Consider the following 19,770-nt stretch of genomic DNA (forward strand, 5'->3'; position numbering starts at 1 on the left):
ACAAACCAGGAACTGACTTCAGCACTGTAGACCCCATTCATCTAAAAGGAAGGTATCTGGAAGGTAAATTGCTCGAGGGGGCAAGAGGACAGGGGGGTTAAGAGTCCTGGGTTCTCTGGAGTGGGATCTATATGGGTGAGAGTACGGGAAATGAGAAGGGATGTACAGATCTAGCTTGTTCCACTCTGTTCTGTGCTGGTCAGACCTCACATAGCATAATGTGTCTGGTTCTGGGCCCTAAATTCTAAGGATATTGATAAAATTGAGTGGGTTTGAGTGAGATGGTGAGGGGTCTGGAAGCCAAGTCCTATAAGGAATGGTTGAAGGACCTGTGTATCGTTAGCCTGGAGTGGGGTGAGCACGGAACCAGCTGGCCTGGTTTGGTTCGAGTCCGGTCTGGACTCAAACCAGACTGGCTGAGTTTGGTCCGGCCCTCATCGAACACACACACACACACACACACACACACACACCGGTTCTGGGGTGTGGGTGTTCGCGATTTTTTTTGAAATTAAAAATAAAGAAAAAATACCTGTAGCCCCTTTGGGGGGCTTCCCGTAGGCCACGGGGTGGGAGGTCTGCGAAGGTTCCCCCACCCCTGCTGGCCTCTGAAATCACCGCCACAGCCAGGCAAAGGGACTATTTTGTACCATTATGGCCACCACCGCGCATGCGTAAATGGCCTCTGCGAGGCATGGCATATCCCGTGGCCTTGCAGAGGCCATTTGTGCATGCGCAGTGGCCGCAGCACCCAAAATGGCTGCTGTGCACAGTTACGGAGGCCCAAACGAGCTGATAATAGTCCCTTTACCCGGTCGCAGCGGTAATTTCAGAGGCTGGCGGGGGGAGAGGGAACCTTCGCAGACACACACACACACACACCCGCGGCCTACCGGAAGCCCCCCAAAGGGGCTACAGGTATTTTTTTATATTTAAATCTTTTTTAAAAAAAAATCGCAGACTTTTCGGGAGGTTCGGTTCGTTCCCAACCCCCCAAACCCAACCCCCAAACCCCCAGATTGGTCCGCACATCCCTAGCCTGGGGATGAGAAGACTAGGGGGAGAGATGGTTGCCATCTGAAGGGTTATAACATAGGAGAAGCAGCAGACTCCTCTCCTGCTCCTATGGGCAGAACTAGAACCAATGGGTTGAAACGATGAAGATGCAAATTTTAACTAGTCATTAGGAAAGATTTCCTAACCGTGAGAACTGGTGGACAATGGATCAAAGTGGTGGGCTCTCCTTCGCTGGCGGTTTTCAAAATAGAGGCTGAACAACTAGCAGCATCTGTCAGAGATGTGGTAGCCGTTTCCTGCAGTGAGCAGGGCTTTGAACTAGAAGACCTGTAAGGTCCCTTCCAGCTCTAATATTTTATGATTTCAGTGCATAGTTCCTTTATCTTTATTTCCTGACAGCTGCACAAGCAGCACAGAATTCAGCAAGTGAATTCCGGTCACTGTATCTCCTTGAGTTCAGATGACTGCCTGAGGGAACGGGTCCAGCAATGGCTATTAGCAAATATAACTAAATGGAGCCTTCAGATTCAGAGGCAGTATATCTTTAAAATAATACCAGTTGTTGAGAGCAACAGCGAAGGATGGATATTGCCTTCATGCCTTTGGAAACAGTGTACTGGACTACATGGCTTTGGATCTAATCTTCTCATGCTCTTATCTCCGGAATGGGGGAAATTTCTGCCAGCTAGTCAACACCTAAAGGCACAGAGCATTTGAGAGAGGGAAGAGAGAGAGCGAAATAGTGGTAAATCTATGGCTCAGGGCACTGGAGCCAGGGGCTCTGGCAAGGTGAGGGGAGAAATTCTACATCATGATCTGAAAAAGGAACCCAGGAATCCCACATGTCTGATTGGAACTGGCTTCTCTCACAGTATGTCTGTGAGAGAACCTTACCTGTGAACTCCTGCTTGGTGATCATCACCACACAGGCATCTCTTTGGTTGGGAGGTTGTTTCAATCTTCCAAACAACTCTCCTGAGTCCTAGCCACCCTCCCCACATAATGTCCCTTTCCCTTAGGCAGTGGAACATCATCTTTTCCGTCTCCAGCCAAGTTTCCTCTTTAGAGCAAGGTGCAGGGATGTAGTGTGTGTGTAAACCTGGGGGATTCTCTTAATTTTTCACCTGACACTTGCTCTATGTCTGCATGGGATGGTCTATGCGAACAAGAAGCTTTGTAAAATCATGAGACTTGTTTTGTAGTTGTTGTTTTTTTAACAAATGTATTGCTACTTAGGCTTTTAGGATGACCCCCTCCCACAGAAGACCCCCCCCCACCTAGTGTCCCATATTTAGGCAATGGAATAATGTTGGCAACTCTACAAGCCAAGCCAGATGCTCCATCCTTACCTTATTCTCCCATTCTTCTCCCCTTCCATTCTTTCATTTATCCCAGAGCAATGAATTCAAGGTTGAAGTCATATTTTTCCAGAGGATTAGGGCTGAAGATCCGTGCCCCCCAGATGTGCTTTGCACCTGCCCAAAATGAAGGATTAATCTGTAATCTGCAAGCACTCTCCCAAGGTGTTCCTTGACATCTGGGTGGAGCCTTTGTCAATTCAAGATGATTTCACCTAGTTGGCTCTAGCGTGCCCCACCTGATGACCTGTCCCTGCCTTGATTTGAATTAGAACAAGGAAGGACAGAGCAGGAGCACAGGCATCGAACAGCTGATACAGAGGCTCACAACACTACTGTGCAGAAGTTATTTCCTTACAAATCTAATAGGAAAGTTATGCATAGATCATAATACAGCCCATCGTATAAACTCAACCCTTGATATATACTCAATTATTCCATTGAGTATTTGGGGCAAAATAAATGTGATTGAGATGAATCTTATGCCGAGGCATATATATATATATTTTAAGAGGTCTTCCCATTCTTATACCTTCACCATATTTTAAGCAAGTCTATAAACTAGTCGATGACGACTTATGGCAAGGATATCTTATGACACACCCAGATTTTCACTTCGTAAACTTCAACTACCTATTGAAGGCGGCAGGTTAGACTTTCTGCATTTTCAAGCTTATCATTAGGCATTTATTCTTTCTTCAGTCTTGGGGTGGAACAAGGATTCCCAGCTCTCAGTCACCACTCAAATTTGACACCACTGTAACCTTGGCAGGTGCTGGGTTCATCATCTGTTCGTGGATCTAGGTCATTTCGCTGTTTAAAGCTGCAAGGCATATATGGAGAACTTTGGGTTATAAACATAATTTTCATCCTTTCCAGCATGAATAGCATACATTGTGGGAGAATCCTTCTTTGAAGATTACTTTTATATCTTTTTATTGGGCTAACTGGGCCTCCCAAATTGTCATTACACTATATCAATTGATCTCTTCTGAAGCAAATATCTTTTGATACATTGACAGCTGGTTTTTATTTATCTTTCAGTTTATTCAGCTAAAACAATTACTATCATGGGTTTTTGGTCCTGATGTAATTGCAGTTTCTGAGACTCCATTTCTATTATTAGACCTGGAACATCTATTGGATGCGCTTGTTCTATCGTAAGCTTAAAGATATCGATAAGATTGATATTTATTATATCCAAGATCTTTGAAACAATGATCTTGAATGCCCTAGTTTATTAAATAAATGGCGGGTTACTTTGGAAGCTGGGAAACATGCCTCTTTGGATCTCAAAATGATGCTAATAAAGCAGAAACCTTTATTCTGTGTTTACTGGATACCTCAAAGAATGTTTAACAAGGGATGGTCACAGACTTCTAGATGTTGGAGGTGTAATCTGCATGAGGGTGCACTTACAGGTATGGTATGGTTTGGTCCTGCTTGGTGATTGTGCCATTTTGGCTTTAAATTCATAAGGTTGTTAACATGACATGGCAGCAATCATTGACTGTTAAGGACATTCATGTTTCGTTGGGGTACATCCCCAGCATATGGAATCTAGCATTACATCAAGAATTGTGGATTCTTCATGGTTGCTGGGGGCCCCAGAACTGGTTGCCAGAACCTGAGGGGTATACTCATGGGTCAAATGGGCCGTAACCCAAAAATTTAGCTTTTAAAAAGCCAATCTGGGCCAAAGAGATTATAATATAGTACTGGAAGGACAAATTTACTCCTTATCTACAACTTTGAATAACTGACATGTGTTCCTTGTCAGCATTTGAACTGTTTTTTCCCCCAACTGAAAGATAAAGAAGATGAATTTTCAGCTATTTGGTCGAATTTTAATGAATTGTTTATGCTTTGAAGACCAAAGATATATATCCTTAGAAGAAGGTGCCCCCCCCACCCTTCTTTTAGCCTAGGTATGTTGGGTCTTATTACGTTGAAGTTATATTTAAGGGATTCTTTATCCCCTTTCTTCTCCTCTTCTCTTCCTTTTTCAGTTATACTTAAATATATAATTGCTACCCTTGATCATGTTATAATAATCAATAAAAAGGAATAAAATTAAAAATATGTAAAATAAATTGTAAAACAAATTAATAATTGTAATAAAAAGGAAAAAAACTTAAATTATGGCAGCTGGACTTGTGCAACTGAGGGGACTTTGGCAGGTGTCTTGGGCAGCAGAGGGGAAAAGGGCAGCTGGGATCCCAATTCATTTGGGCAAGAAGGTTGCCGAGGAGTTGAAGATCTTGAGGTACGGAAAGTCTGGGAGGGTGTCATTGCAGAAGGTCCCTGTTGTCTCAAGGCTGAGCTGCGGAAGGACTCCCTGGAAACCTGCTGCCAGTCGGTGTAAACAATACAGAGCTAGATGGTCTGACCTGGTATATGCCTAACTGCCTATATTCCTAATAGTACCATCCAGCTCTCTCCACACCCTGGAGCTTGGAGGTTCTAGGCACCTGTCCCTTTTGCTAGCCTCCAGCCAGTAGGCAACACTAGCCAGTCTGGCTTCTATTAACTTTCTACCAAGTACTTCACCTAAAATAATCTTTTTTAAAAAAAAAAAAAACACTCCTTATACAGAATGATTATTATGTGACTATAATAATTGAAATGAGTAGGTCAAACAGCATTCTGCCCTGAAGATTCTAAATGCTCATTAAATTTCCTTCTTTAGCTCAGTGTCTACTATCTGCCGCCCTAATTGGGGTACCAAGGCGGATGTTCCTTCCTTACCTTATTCTCCTGTTCTTCTCCCCTTCCGTTCTTTCATTTATTCTGCAGCAATGAATTCAGCATTCATGTTTTATTTTTCCTGAGCATTGGGGATGAAGATCCTTCTCCATTCTCTCCATCGTTCCCTGCCTCCAGCCTCCCACCCAGGCTTGGCTCATTCACTGGTTTTGCACGCACGCGCACGCACACCCCCTCTGCCAAAAAGATTTCTCCAAGCCGGCTTCTCACCTGCCCAAAGTGAAGGATTAACCCAGAGCTCCGATCTGCAGCCACTCCCCCAAGGTGTTTCTAGCCATCTGGGCGGGGCTCTAATTACTTCAAGCTGGTTTCATCTGCCTCTGTAGCATACCATGGCCTTCAGGCCTTTCCCTCTTTGACTTAGAACAAGGAAGAACCAAGAACATGTTGTAAATACGTACAGCTACTTTTTGTGTGTGTCAATGAAAGTAGATGTGTTTATTTTAACAGTAAACCTGGGTACAGTCCCTTTCAAATGCAGGCTACAGAAAGGAAGCATACTACTAATAATAATTATTATTTTATTTTTATTTTAAAAACTTTATTTATGGACCGCCCCATAACATTTGTTCTCTGGATGGCTCACCAGCAAAAAACAAACAAACAAACACTGGAATAAAGCATACAGTTAAAAGCACATTAAAAACAGAACACGACAAAAAGCTAGAACACATTTTTAGATTGTGAGCCCTTTGGGGACAGGGATCCATCTAATTTATTTGTTATTTCTCTGTGTAAACCGCCCTGAGCCATTTTTGGGAGGGCGGTATATAAATAGAATAAATTAATGATTAATGATTAATAAGATATAAAAGCATTTTTGATAGCATGTGTTGGATGTTTGAATAACTGGGTACATACACTGTATGCAGACTGTACTTGCATTGTACATAACGTGTGAATAGGACACAGCTGTGAACATTTCATAATTCTGTGCAAGCTTTAAAAGGGGTCCTGGGTGCAGAATTCAGGATTCTGGGAGACTCTAGGACAATTTTGCGTTGACTGCCCTCCCCATATTAGCCACGTGCAGAAGGAACCGATCAGCACAGTGATTGCACAACAACCCCATGACATCACCCTGCCTAGTACAGATACAAAACGTAACCCTGCAGTCACCCATGGCTCTTCCAAAGCACCGACATATTCCACCATCAATTCAAATTACTACAAAAAATAAAATGGTAAATCTATGCTAGGAAGAGGAAGGCCAGCTTAGCGTCATCTGCAGCAATCCGTGAAACAACCTTCCCTTTCCAGTCTCGAATAAGAAGAACAGGGAGAAAAGATAGTTGTTTCACTGGTTGTTGCAGGTTGCCAGCACTTGGGATACAATGCGAACTTCTTCTCCCTAGTGTGGATTCCCCATTTTATTTTGGGGTCATAGTTTGAGTTGAGGTTGGAGTCTTTGAGTGTCTGGAAGAGCCCCAACACACCACAGAGCCCTTTCCAATGCAGACCACCAGAGCATGGTGAGCAGGTGCCCAATAACTGGAATACTACAGATCTCCGTGAAGGTGGGAGGTCATATTCTAGGGATGTGCACGAAGATCTTTGGCACAGGCGGGGGAGGGTGTATTCACCGCTCCCGCTGCATTTCCCCCGCTGGTGCGTTCCTACCTGCCGCCCTGTTCCCCCCATCGGCCGGAAGTAGCGAGCGTGCATGCACCTGTTGCGTGCTAAAAATGTGTTGTGGGGAAATGCAGCGGGAGTGGTGAGTACACCCTCCCCCACCCTTAAAGTACTTCCCCCGCCGGCGCCGATATGCCGAACCCGCCCCCCCAGCGCCGAAATGTTTTGGAGGCCTTCATAATGGCCTCCGAAACATTTCGGGCACATGCCTATCATATTCACCTCTTTGTAGCACAAACCAAGCAAAGGGTTTATGACTCAGTCCTCCAACAGCCCCATCACCAGCCACCTTTTGGCCCCTGCACCAGTGAGTTTACACCAGCATAGGATTACAGTGGGGTTATTTTTTTTTCTTTAAATAAAATTGCCCCACTTTTCAAAAAGAGGGTTCTCAATATGCTGCTGCACTGGCACAAGCAGAGTGTTCTGTGGGCATAATTCTCCAATACCAGCCTTTCTCTGGGATATGCCAGCACAAGTGCCTTGCATAGCCCAGCTGGCATAAAAGGAGAATAGGGTTTTGTTGATTAGACACTCTGTTCGTAAAGGCCTTTGTATGTATACGGATTAATGCTTTGTGTTCCTTGAGTCAGTGCACTCAGAAAGGGTGGAGGCTGGGAGTTCTGTGTCATAGGCTGATGCTTCCAGTAGAACAGGTCGAGGACAGAATTCAAGGTAGGGCACAAGGTCATTGGAAGTGTAGGCTGAAAAGCTGTGTAGAACTTCCATAAGCAAATTAATCTGTCAGGCTCCCAGGGGACAAGGTGGGCTCCTGGCCCTTCTTGAACTCCAGGAGCACCCCTAAAAAGGTCAGCCTCAGGGAAAGCCAGGGGAGGAGGTTAGCTTGTCACCCGAGTCCTCCTCCTGGCTGGCTGCATTCACCCAGTTCCCTCTCCGGGAGAATTCCTGGTTCCCATATGCAGAAACAGCCCCTCATCATCAGCTGCCTTGTCTTTAAATCCCCCCGTGCAGCGCTGACGGGGCTCAAAGCCGACTTCCAGCCCCGCCCCCTTCCTGACCTGGCTTCCTATTTCCTGCCACACCCAACCTAGTGGTCTCCCTAGAGCTGTTTCCTGCATCTCTCCCTGCCTTGCCCTCTCAACCCCACTGAGATCTGACCAGCCTGGGCCCTCCTCATCCCCACTGCCCCCTAAAGGAAACAAAAGCCCCACAGGAGGGATGCCACGCCCTTCTCCAGCTTCCACAGGGCCACCCAAGTGACCAGGTAACATGGCATCCTGACATAATCAATAAGTTGAATAGGTCCATTCATCCCCATAGCCCGTTCATCCCCCCCTTTTGCTGCCCAAGTTGTCATAAAATTGCGTACACAGTTCACATTTTGCTTTCTTTTAGTTCTGCATTCTTCAAATCCACATGCTCACAGGGCACACAAGATGGCTGGAAGCAGCATTTGTTTTCTTATCGATATTTATTTATATCGACTCTCCATTTGGACACCCCATTTCTTGCAGGTCAAGGGGGCCCCACTGAGTGTGCCTTGCCAAGGGCCTCCCATGAATCCTGCAGCTGAAATCTGCTTACCTTCATGCATGGCTTCTTTTCCTGTTCTGGTTTTCCTGTTCTGGTTTACTCCATTTACTATATTCCTGTCTTCATGCAGCTGGCAGTTCCAAAAGTTATTTCTTCGTTTGTTTCACTTTAAAAAAATACACAAAAGCCTGAAACTTGATGTATGAAGTAATTAACTCAGTAAACTGATTAAGCCCAAAGGTCTAAGTAGTACCTTGAAAGAATTATATTTTAGTATTGGACTGCATAACTTCAGCCCTCCTACAGATGCTGGCCCACAACTCCCATCATCCCCGACTCTTGGCCACTGTAGCTGGGGAAGATAGGAGTTGTAGTCCAACACCAGCTGGAGGCCCAAAGTTTTGCAGCTCGGTTTTATAGTAAAGAATAAGAAATTCACCACAGGCTAGCACAGCATTATTGTTCCCTAACTGACTCCTTTTCCCTCAGTTTTTCTCCTCTTATTATTTAAACTCATATCTCCAAAATGGTTAATGTGAGCTACACCAGGGCTTCCCAACTTTGACCATCCTGCAGATGTTGAACTTTAACTCCCATCATCCCTGACTCTTGGACACTGGCTGGGGATGGTGGGAGTTGTAGTCCAAAAACATCTGGAGGACCAGAGTTGTGCAGTCCTGACGGGCACACAAAAACGGGAATTTGCCACATGGCAAAAATAGCAATAGCAATAGCACTTACATTTATATACCGCTCTATAGCTGGAAGCTCTCTAAGCGGTTTACAGTGATTTAGCATATTGCCCCCCAACATTCTGGGTACTCATTTTACCGACCTCGGAAGGATGGAAGGCTGAGTCTACCTTGAGCCCCTGGTCAGGATTGAACTTGTAACCTTCTGGTTACAGGGCGGCAGTTTTACCACTGCGCCACCAGGGGCTCCAAGGGAAAAGGGGATTCCCCACCCCCCACCCCCCGAGCATTCAAGACGGGTTACCTAGTAAAGGTAGTCAATTTCGACTCCTGGCGCCCACAGAGCCCTGTGGTTTTCTTTGGTAGAATACAGGAGGGGTTTACCATTGCCTCCTCCCACGTAGTATGAGATGATGCCTTTCAGCATCTTCCTATTTCACTGCTGCCCAATATAGTACCAGTGGGGATTTGAACCGGCAACCTTCTCCTTGTTAGTCAAGCATTTCCCTGCTGCGCCAGCCTCCTTTTCATTCTCCACAGCTGTCTTCTTTCTTCACATGTATTAATGGTTTCTCTTTGTGTTCTGTTTCTCACAGAAGAAGAATGCCCAAAACCAAGGTAAGTGAAAGAAACACCTCAGCCCAGGAATGCTGGAAACAGTCCAAGCCTGTATGGCTGTTCCCATGATTGGCATTACAGCAGGAGAAGTTTCCCACCCTAATTTCCCACCCTAACCGCCTTGGGGTTTTCTTTTAACGAAAGGCGGTATAGAAATGTAAAAATAAAATAAAATAAAAAATAAAATTCAGGAGCTTTGTGCACTCCCAACTGGCCATCATGAGAATTCTGCCATTGAGGCAAGAGGATGGGCAAATGCTCATCTGCAAGCTGGGTATGGAGGCAGGAGGCCCAGGGAGTACTATCCCTCCACCCTCACTTTGGAGCTGGGTACAAGTACTGTTGGGAATTCTCTCTGGTAAGAGATACCCTTCTAATATAGCAGAGTGCACAGAGGCACAACACAGCGGAGTCTGCCCAGGCATGCGTGTATGCTGAGAGCAAAATAACTTGGAGCCAGTTCATAGTTTCAAATCAATATAAGGAGTATTTATTAGTGAACTCAATTCTAGATAGGAAAGTGGAGAGATAGGCTCTCTAGCTAGCTAGCTGGATGCAGATGGATTCTGCATCTCTGCACACATGGAGCAAGGAGGAGCTTGCATGTTGCAAGGGAGAGAAAGAGAAGGGAAAAGGAAATGGCCAGGCAGGCAGGAAGGAAAGTATCCCTCAGAGTAGCAATCTACATACCAAAGGGATAGTATCAGAGGAGTAGAGAAGGGATGACCAATGTCTTGACCTCTCTAGCCCTCTGACTCACTAGTCTGTCCCCCTCTGTCATTGAGACATGAGACAAAGCAAAGTCCTTCACTTCCAACAAGTACAAGGGTATGGGAGGACAGCTGGTCTTGTGGTAGCGAGCATGAATTGTCCCCTTTGCTAAGCAGGGTCCATTCTGGGTTGCATTTGGATGGGAGACTACATGTGTGAGCACTATAAGATATTCCCCTCAGGGGATGGGGCTGCTCTGGGAAGAGCACCTGTCTGCTTGCATGCAGAAGGTTCCCAGTTCCCTCCCTGGCAGCATCTCCAAGATAAGGCTGAGAGAGGTTCCTGCCTGCAACCTTGGAGAAGCCACTGCCAGTCTGTGTAGACAATCCTGAGCTAGATGGACCCATGGTCTGACTCACTGTAAGGCAGCTTCCTATGTTCTGAGCTCACCACTGCTGCCCACCTCTATGCCAAGCTTGTAGACATTCATTTCCCCCTCCTCCTACCTTGCTTGTAGAATTCTCACAATGGCCAGTGCCAGGTTGGCAGGTGTGCGGTGATTCACCCAGTGGCCCACAGCAGGAACAGGATGGGATTGCTGTAGTAGTGGTGCTGGGCTGCTCAGGGATGCAAGGTTCAGGCAAGGCACAGACTGAGAGCAGATTCTGCTGTAGACTCCGTAGAGTTTCCAGGGGAGGCAAGGCTGGCTATCATCAAGACAGGGCTGGCCTCAAGCAGCCGCTTGACCAAGAGGGGTGCTCAAGGTGAGCTGTTGTTTCCAGTACTGACTGAGTCTCAGGAAACAGTTTATAAAAGCTGAGAAGAGCCACGGCCTCTCCTGCCTGTTGCAACAAACTAAGCCCTGCTCATGAGTAATCCTTTGCTTGCGGGCTACTCTAGCTCACAAGTTGCCCTACTGCTGTTCTTGCCTGGCCACGAAGCGTGCACTTCTTCATCATTCCTGCAGGGCCTCTTTTTGCTGTTGGTGTCTGCGGGACAGCGGACTCAGGGAAGACTCTTGGGGGTATTGGAACCCCCAGGGTCGGCTGCGGGAGGCTTTAGTTTCTATGGGTTCAGAGAGGAGCTGGGCGCCCCATACCTGGCAGGGCTCCATGGGGCAAGTCCTGAGGCTGGCTGCACCTCTTCAGACATGTCATGCACTGGGGTCTGGTGGGAGCTCCTCTGGAGGCTCATGGGAGCCCTCGGGACGGGCGTAGTCAGTTGCTTCCTGCAGTTCAGCAGGCTGCAGAACTGTGGTTTCTGTGGGAGCTGCCATAAACTCCGCAGATTCCCCCGCCCACTGCTCAGAGGCGGACCAATCACTGTTGGGGGTCCTGGCAGCCAATCAGGAGTATGCGTGGTCCCAAATTAGGATAGAAGCCTTCCCTCTCCTATCCTAATGCTGATCGTGAGAACATCCCATGTGAATGCTCCTTCAGAAGTAAGCCCCACTGAATGTAATGGCGCATACTCCCAATTAAGTACACCCAAATGCTGAAGTTCTTATTGCAGGGAGGGAGAAAGGATTAGTTACACCAAATTAGAGTCACCAGCATTTTTTTCCTATCCATGCTCCTTTATAAACTGAAATCAACAAATGCAGCTTCCCCCATCAGGGTATATCCAGGATCAAGGAATGTTGTAACTGTTGAATAACTCTCTAATATTCAGCTGCTAAAGGAACATAGATTGGGGGGGGGGAGCGGGGAATCAACTCAACACAGTATTCCAAATTTGCATTTGGAAATTGTGATTTTGACATGCAAACTTCAAAACGCTGAGAAGGATTCTCTTCACACTACCCATGCATCCTCTGAAATTTATTTTAGCTGTAATTATTTACCAGTATGAACAATTCAATGCGGGCAAATCGGTTTGTCATATTTTTTGTTGGTCGCATTTTCAGATATTAACTATATATTTTTTCCTTCTCTGCCCACACAAAGACCAGTGGTTCCTCAGTTGGCTCCTCCAAAGATCCCTGAGGGGGAGAGAGTGGATTTCGATGTGAGTGCTTTGCTTTGTAAAAATGTCCTGAGAAGGTTCCTTCTTTCTTTCTTTCTTTCTTTCTTTCTTTCTTTCTTTCTTTCTTTCTTTCTTTCTATCTTTCTTTTGCATCTTTTAAAACATTTCCAAATGTATTGCCAAATGTTCCCAGTTATTCCCAGCTGTTACACATGTTGGCTGCATAACAGGTTCTTCCAGAAGGCAATAAACTTCAACATGAGAAGCTTTCACACAAATTCCAAGTGTGAGTCAATTCACCCTCCAAACACTCTCAGAGGCATCAATCCTCCTTCTCAGAATGAATTCACGCTTTTTGCAGCCCCACCTGCTGGCCAGCTCTTGCTTTCCAAGAAGAGCTGATTACTTATTTTCTAACAAATAGGGGAAAGGACGGGTTCTTCTCAGACACCGAGAGTTGGCCAGCAGATGGCGCTGCAAAAATCGTGTGAGGATCTTGCTTTGTGTCTGAGCAGAGCAAGAATTCACACTGGGAAGGAAGCTGGAAGCCTGTGGAAGTGTACGGAGTTTGAGTAAACATATGCTTGCAATGTGTGCAAAAGCTTCTTATCTCACACAGCTTATTGCTTTCTGGAAGGAACCTATGCCTTGTTTGCCCTCCCTCCCTCCATTCCCTACCACTTAACCAGGACAGTGTGCAAGTATGAGATGGAGACATGCAATGAGGAGACAGAATGTCATAGGCAATCTTGGCAGGGCGCCTGTATGATTTAAAAGTTGTTTAGAAAGGGAGCTGATTTTTCCCATCAGTGTGCCATTCTACTAAGTGGGATTTTCGCTGCTGTGCAACACCCTTAAAGATTATTTTATTTATTTGATATATTTGTATACCTCCCAAAACTTGTGTCTCTGGGTAGATTACAATTAAAAAATACAAACAAAAAATTAAAAAAGTTAAAACATTACAATAATTTAAAATTTAAAACAATGTTTAAAACTATCAAAATAGATTATCGAGCCACCTTCAAGTCTGCACTTTGCAACTAGAGCCAGGGAGTTATCCAGATATGGCTTTATGCTGCGGGGTATCTAAAGAGTGAATCTGCTTCGCAGCAGATTTGCAGCTGTTTAATTCGGGGGATTAGATGGGCAATTCACATAGGGTCGGCTGCTCTCCGCATTCTTTTTCCTGTGTGCTTTCCCACAGCTTGCTCCAGGCTTTTTCTCCAGCCAGTCACATCCTAGGAGGATGTGAAAGATGCCTCCCTTCATTACTATTATTGTTATTGTTATTTTAGTTTGACAGTCAGTGTTCCACAAGATTGACTAGTCAAAGCAAAATAATGCTTAACCCGAACCGGCTGAATCTGACCCAAATCTTTGCTGATTTTTATAATGAGCTTGCCTTTGTGGCTGCCTTCATCACCTCATGTATCCCACCCCCACCCCAGTCCATTTAAGAGGCCATGGGAGTTTAAAGTAGAAATCGTTTTCTCTGTGTGATGAAGAAAAATGCAGCCTCATGGAATCAGCTCAGACACAAAGGGCTCACGTGACATCGAACCTGTAGTCTCCATTGTTAAGCTGCCAGGCATCCTCCAACCATGTCAGCATATGTAAAGTCTGGTAAAGGGGAGTGAATGTTTCCAAAAGGTAACAAACATTTCTTACGTCAAGAAACAGGTATACAGAGCAGGGTTGGCTTTCTTTTGCATCCATGCCCATGGATTTCTCCACTGAGATGAGTGACACATCCCCCCTCCAACAAAATAAAGGTTTACTGATAACCAAACAGTAATCAAGGACAGTTTTGTAACCTGAATTTGAACACTTGTGAGATTTGTGGTGCTGAAGTTTGTTTATGGACTGAAAATGGAGGGAGGCAGGGTTTGGGGGCAGGCAGGCAGGCAAGGCTTAACACCTCCTCTTTTGATGCTCAGTGAAAGCCCCTCCCAGAAAAGCAGACTCTTTCTGAAGCTGATTGGTGCCACTTGAAGTGCGGGTTTTGGAAAAAGCTGAATTATTGGCAATGGCCCCACCACACATCGCGGGAGAAGCATCGGGGCATACCAGAATGCTCTTTAAAAAAAAAAAAAAGCCACTGCCAATAGAGGACTTTTTTTTACCTTGGACATAATTTGGGCTAAGCTAGAATGCACAGCAGTAATTCAGGGAAAAGCAGAATCGTGTGTGAACTGGTCCCTGATAGCCCACTGCAACTTCAGGGTAAATCCAGCTGATATGTGGACTCACACTCTCCATTTCGGAAGAGATGTGAACTAAAAGCCCTGTGTGTAGAAGTCCCAGGGGTGGGTATTGCAGCATCTGAGGCAGGATGCCAAATACTGCATTGCCCCACACACTTGGTTGGGGACAGCCCTCTTTCCAAACCGACCCTTGCAAGCTTTGAAAGTGGTGCAGGGAGCTCGGAGCAGGGGAAGTGGCCAGCAGCCTCTTCTACTTTTTGCAAACCTTGTGAGGAGGGTGCGGACAGAGAGGCAGCCTTCTCTTTTCACGCCTTGCAAAGTTTGCAAGGGTCAGCCCAGTCCTAAAGAGCTGCTCTGATGGTGGTAAGGGACATCTTGCTGCCCTGCTGGTGCCCCAGTAAACCGCCACCTCAGGCAACACCTCACCTCGCCTCATGAAAGGGCCACCCCTGACTCTAGGAGACACACACACAGGACAACCTACTGTAGATAATATTGGCAATTTCAAGCTAACCTCTCTCCCTCTCTCCATCTCTCCACATGCCTGTTAAAAAGGACATCCACCGCAAGCGTATGGAGAAAGACCTCCTGGAATTGCAAACCCTTATTGACATACACTTTGAGCAGAGGAAGAAAGAAGAGGAGGAGCTCGTTGGTCTCATGTCAAGGATTGTGAGTTCTGGGCAGCAAGGGATTATGGGTAGCTGGGAGCACTGTGGAGTCTAGTCATAGGAAGACATGAAGCTGCCTTATATTGACTCAGACTATTGGTCTATCCAGCTCAGTATAGCCTACCTGGCATAGCAAAGTTGGAATGGGTCCTGGGATAAAAAGGACCCACTCACATGATGGGCCCCTGCCCCCCCTCCCCCAGCCGGGCCCCTGCACTCTGCTCCTTCCCTCCTTTTGAATGAGGGCGGGATTCAAAAAGCATCCCTACGCTCCTTTAATTGAAGCTCTGTTCAGTTCTGACTCAGCTTTCGGCGGGGAGGGGGGCTGTCAAGCAGCATCTCTCCCTTCCCCTTACTTGGTGACTGGTTGGTTGATCTGCAGCGACATTTCCCTCCCTCTTGAGCCTGTCAGTCAGGCTGAGGGAGGGGTGAGCCGACGTTGAGCACTAGCTAGCCACTTAGGAGGAAGAAGGGACATTGCCTGACACTCCTCCCCTCCTTGGAGAGGATTTGTCTTACTTGAAGCTGAAGCGAGTGCTCAGATCAGGAGCCAAGAGTGTTTCGGTGAATTGGGGAGGTGGAAAGGAGAGAGTGAAGAACGAGCTGTCATGCAACTGATGCCCCCCCCCCTTAGGGACTTAGGGACATTTGTTGTTGTCATCCCTTGCCAGAATTCTCCAGAATGTTGTCTTTCGTAGCCCTATTTGGAAATGTCAGATATTGAATTTGGAACTGTCTCCATGCAAAATATGGAGACTCTGCGACTGCACTACAACCCCCACCCACCCCTTAGTAGGCAAATAGCTCCCCGCCCAAAAAACAAGTCCAAACCAGCTTTTCATTGTTACAAAACGGTTCTATCTTATCTACTTCAACAGTGAATAGGACATGATAGGACTTTGCATTAACACAAGGGAAACCAAATCTATGAACGTCAACAGAAAGATATTTGAAAAGTTATTTTGGCTGGGTTCCCACAATCGCAAGGATCCTGGTTAAAAAGTTAATCAGGATTAGTGCCCCCTGCGGAGCCGATTGTGGAATTCCAGGGCAATCCAGATCAAACCATTTTAGCTAACCAGTGTGTAACCAAGATAGTGTGTGTAACCAAGAAATCAAATAAATCAAATCAGTGTGTAACCAAGAAATCAAATAAATCAAATCAAATCAAATAATAGTAACCAAGATAGATAAAGGGACTGAATCTGGGACATCCTGCATGCAAACCAGATGCTCCGGCACTGAGCTATGGCCCCATGCATTATATTATGGATTATTACGTAAAGCAGTCTTGCTAGCCCGCATCAATGTATTATACACTGCCATACCTGAAGGGAGAGTCGAGAAGATTCCATATGCCCAACGTCAGTGCCAGTGTCAACCAGGAAGTACAGTATTGCAACCACGGCTCACATATTGAGGCTCTTCTCAGGATCAACTGAGCTAAGCTCACTTAGAGAGAGAGCTAAGCCCGCTCTCCCCGCAGACGATCAGTAAGCCCTCCCTGGGCGGCCGCAGTGGCCGCCCCCACAACTGCCGGCTCTGTCACGGAGCCGGTGGGGTCTTGGGAGTTTGGAGGCCGTGCGGCCCCTGGAAGTTCCAGCATGCCCTGTGCAGGCGTGCAGGACATGCTGAAGAGACGCCCGAGCTGGGAGGCTAGGCTCTCCTAGCCCTATTTTCGCTGGTCATGAGAATAGCCTCATTGTTGTATTGTAATATTTACAAAGATATCCATTATCAACAGAGGCGTAACTAGGGAAAACGGCACCCAGGGCATACACTGAAATTGCGCCCCCCCCCCGCCTTTTTAAAGCACTGACATCTTGTCTCACCCTAAGAGATGTGGACTTCCTTGCCCATTTCAGCTCATGAATTGGAACAATGGTCCGCACAGTGAACAGAGATCAAAAGTCTTAACTCCCATATACCTGGCAGCTCTTTAAAAGACAGTCTCTCTATGTTTTGTTTCATTGTCTGATTTTTGTTCCCATCAACTATATTATTCATACCAGTTTCCACTTGTTTAACAACAACAGACACCAGAGAAGCCCAGAAGAAATTAAAGTCACTCCTTGTTGACCTATTACACACACGCACACACACTCACTCACACAGAGTTGCAGAAGCTCTATCATTCACACTGCTCTAGGAAGTACGCTAAGAGTAATTGGCTCTTGACTGTGGGTTCTCCTTTGGAGTTATTTTCACATAGAGAAAGGGGGTGGGGGAAAAAACTCTGAATGTATAAATTAAAAGGTTCTCAGAAATTCTGTACTTTGAGAAATCTGAACCTATTAGCAATTTTGGCACACAACAGTGGATGTTTGATTCCAATGTGTGCAGATCATATTGGACCCCAGCAGCCATCACATTAAAAGGGCCATTTGACAAATAATATTAAGAATATATGTTTAACCTCTTGTGCAAGGCTGACAGGAAGGCGGATTTATATTAATTAAAAATACTTGGTGCACTGCAAATGAATGTGATTATGATGAGGTGCATTAGCACCTTCCGTGCAACAGATGTATCCAAAAGACAATCTTTTGGCAGGTGGCACAGCCTCTTTTAATCTAAATTACACTAACATGCTTAATATAGGAAGAATGATTAGAAGCAGGAAAAGGATTGCAAGTGAACATTCATTGTGAAGTTGTGGCATTACCAAGGAGTGTGACATTTAAGTTAGCAATTGCTAACACACATCCTCACCATCCCATTAAATGAATTTAGCAAATGCTTCATTTTGTACCTGCTGGCACTGACACACATCCACTTTTGTACTTTTTTGCTCTTTACACACACATGGTAAAGCATCCTACAGGAAGGAACCAAAAACATCACAACACAATAGTTATGCACTTGCACCACTACCCACAAAAGGAGGAAATGCACAAATCATTCACAGTGCAATCCTAAGCATGTTTACTCAGAAGTAAGTCCCACTGAGCCTTACTCTCTAGGAAGTGTGTTTAGGATTGCAGCCTGTTTATCTTTGGACAATTTCCACAGGCATGGCAATGTAAAGCTAACGAAGTTGCCAACGCACCAGTAGTTCTATCTAGAGGAGAGTAAAGGAGCTCCCCTTAAATTTGGTAGTTCCTTGAAAAACAACAATCACTAATTCCCTCCCAACAGCACTAGATACCAAATGAGCATATACATGACCTTGCCCCAAAACACAATACCATAACAATCACCTTCCAAGCTCCCTTCGATCATCGAGCCGCTTTCGAGCTACTTCCTGCTTTTTTTTTCCTCTTAAAGGTACACTGCTTTTATTTATTTTGCTCTCACTCTCTTGTGTGTTTTTAAAAACTTTTAAAGTTTGCTCAAAGAAGGACCAGCTCTCTGGCAATTAAGTTATCTTTATTATAGGATAAATAAACGGGGTAGAGTCTGAAGGTGAGACCCCTTTGCAAAAAGCTATCTGTTTTGTTCTTACTACTCCCTCCCAGTGCTGCTTAACAATACTTTGCAATCTGGATAAGAAGCGTGTGTGGCATCCCAGGGAGGCAGCGATGGACAATCTCTCTCCCCCCCCCATTTTTTGATGAGCTACCTGGAGAGGGGGCCAGTGCTCTTTAGTTGCTGGTAAAGAAGAGGAGGAGGTGGGAGGCATACAAAAGGGAAGACTAGCAGCACGATTCTTGGGGGAGGAATTGGCGCTATCCCTTGATTGCTCAGGGTTTGATTTTCGCTGCAGATTTTCCTTCCTGCCCCCAATATAGGCACAATTCAGCCTCCTTCCCACCCACATATTTCCTGTAGCTATTTGAGAAGGGAGGGAGAGCTGCCTTGACTTGCGGAATCCAAGCGCTTGAATTAAACAAAAACCCCAGCCCTGGGAAAGGAGGTGGCAGGGAAAGGGTGGGGTTGTTTTTGAGGGACACACAGCTCTAGGAGAACCATACAAAATACAGGGTGGGGGATGGCGGGGGCTTTAGGGGAAGGATTGTGGACGGCGAGATTCCTGTGCAGAGAAGAAAGCGAAAGCAATATCTTTCGGAATTGAATCAGCCTTCTCCAGGAACTTCTCCCGCCCAGCTGCCCTCACTCTTGCTGTTGCAGGGGTGGGATGGAGAGGCGCATACATTACACCCTCCAACTGCAGCTTGTGCGGAAAAAGGTTCTCCCCCCACCACCCCGCACTCTGCTGGGCTTTAAATCAATGTGCTTCTCATACCAAAAGGCAGTCCCCGTCCTCTGGCAACGCTTTTGCTCCCCACCAGGCTCCCTGCCATTTTCGACTGCCAGAGCCTGTTGCTGCCGCCGCCAAGCTCCCTCGTGGGGCTGCTTTTGCCGCCCCCTCCTCCCCCTCCTCCCCATACCACTGCCTTACTTTTCTCACTTTTGCTGCCCTGCCCGCCCGCTGGGCTCCCTGCCATTTTCAGCTGCTCCCTCTCTGCCAGGGCCCGCCGCCGCCGAGCTGCCTTGTGGGGCGGCTCGCCGCCGCTGCCTCCTGCTCCCACCAGCCTCACAGCCCCCAGGCAACACAAACGCTCAGAGTCCGACTCCCCTGCCGTCGCACGCAAAGTCCACGCCACAGGCAGGCGAGCTGGGAGGAGAACACGCATGCGCGCGACTGGCGACGGGGCGGGGAGTGAGCGGACTCGGAGTAGTGCTGCTGATCATGTGA

At 46.4% G+C, this 19,770-nt stretch overlaps 1 protein-coding gene across 4 annotated transcripts in view; it reads left to right on the forward strand.

The window, feature by feature from the left end:
• Positions 1 to 19,770, forward strand: part of LOC128329641 (troponin T, slow skeletal muscle-like) — a 76,781-nt gene that overhangs the window by 40,776 nt on the left and 16,235 nt on the right. For 2 of the 4 annotated variants that reach the window (XM_053261189.1, XM_053261188.1), the window contains exons 2-4: positions 9,556 to 9,577; positions 12,235 to 12,295; positions 15,016 to 15,132. In XM_053261189.1, coding sequence (XP_053117164.1) covers positions 9,556 to 9,577; positions 12,235 to 12,295; positions 15,016 to 15,132 — 200 coding nt within the window. Of the gene's footprint in view, positions 1 to 4,247; positions 4,304 to 5,200; positions 5,406 to 9,555; positions 9,578 to 12,234; positions 12,296 to 15,015; positions 15,133 to 19,770 lie in introns of those variants that run through there. The other 2 variants (XM_053261187.1, XM_053261186.1) reach the window with 2 other exon arrangements.

This window comes from Hemicordylus capensis, chromosome 6, assembly GCF_027244095.1.
Source record: "Hemicordylus capensis ecotype Gifberg chromosome 6, rHemCap1.1.pri, whole genome shotgun sequence".
In the NCBI taxonomy this organism is placed as follows: Eukaryota; Metazoa; Chordata; class Lepidosauria; order Squamata; family Cordylidae; genus Hemicordylus; species Hemicordylus capensis.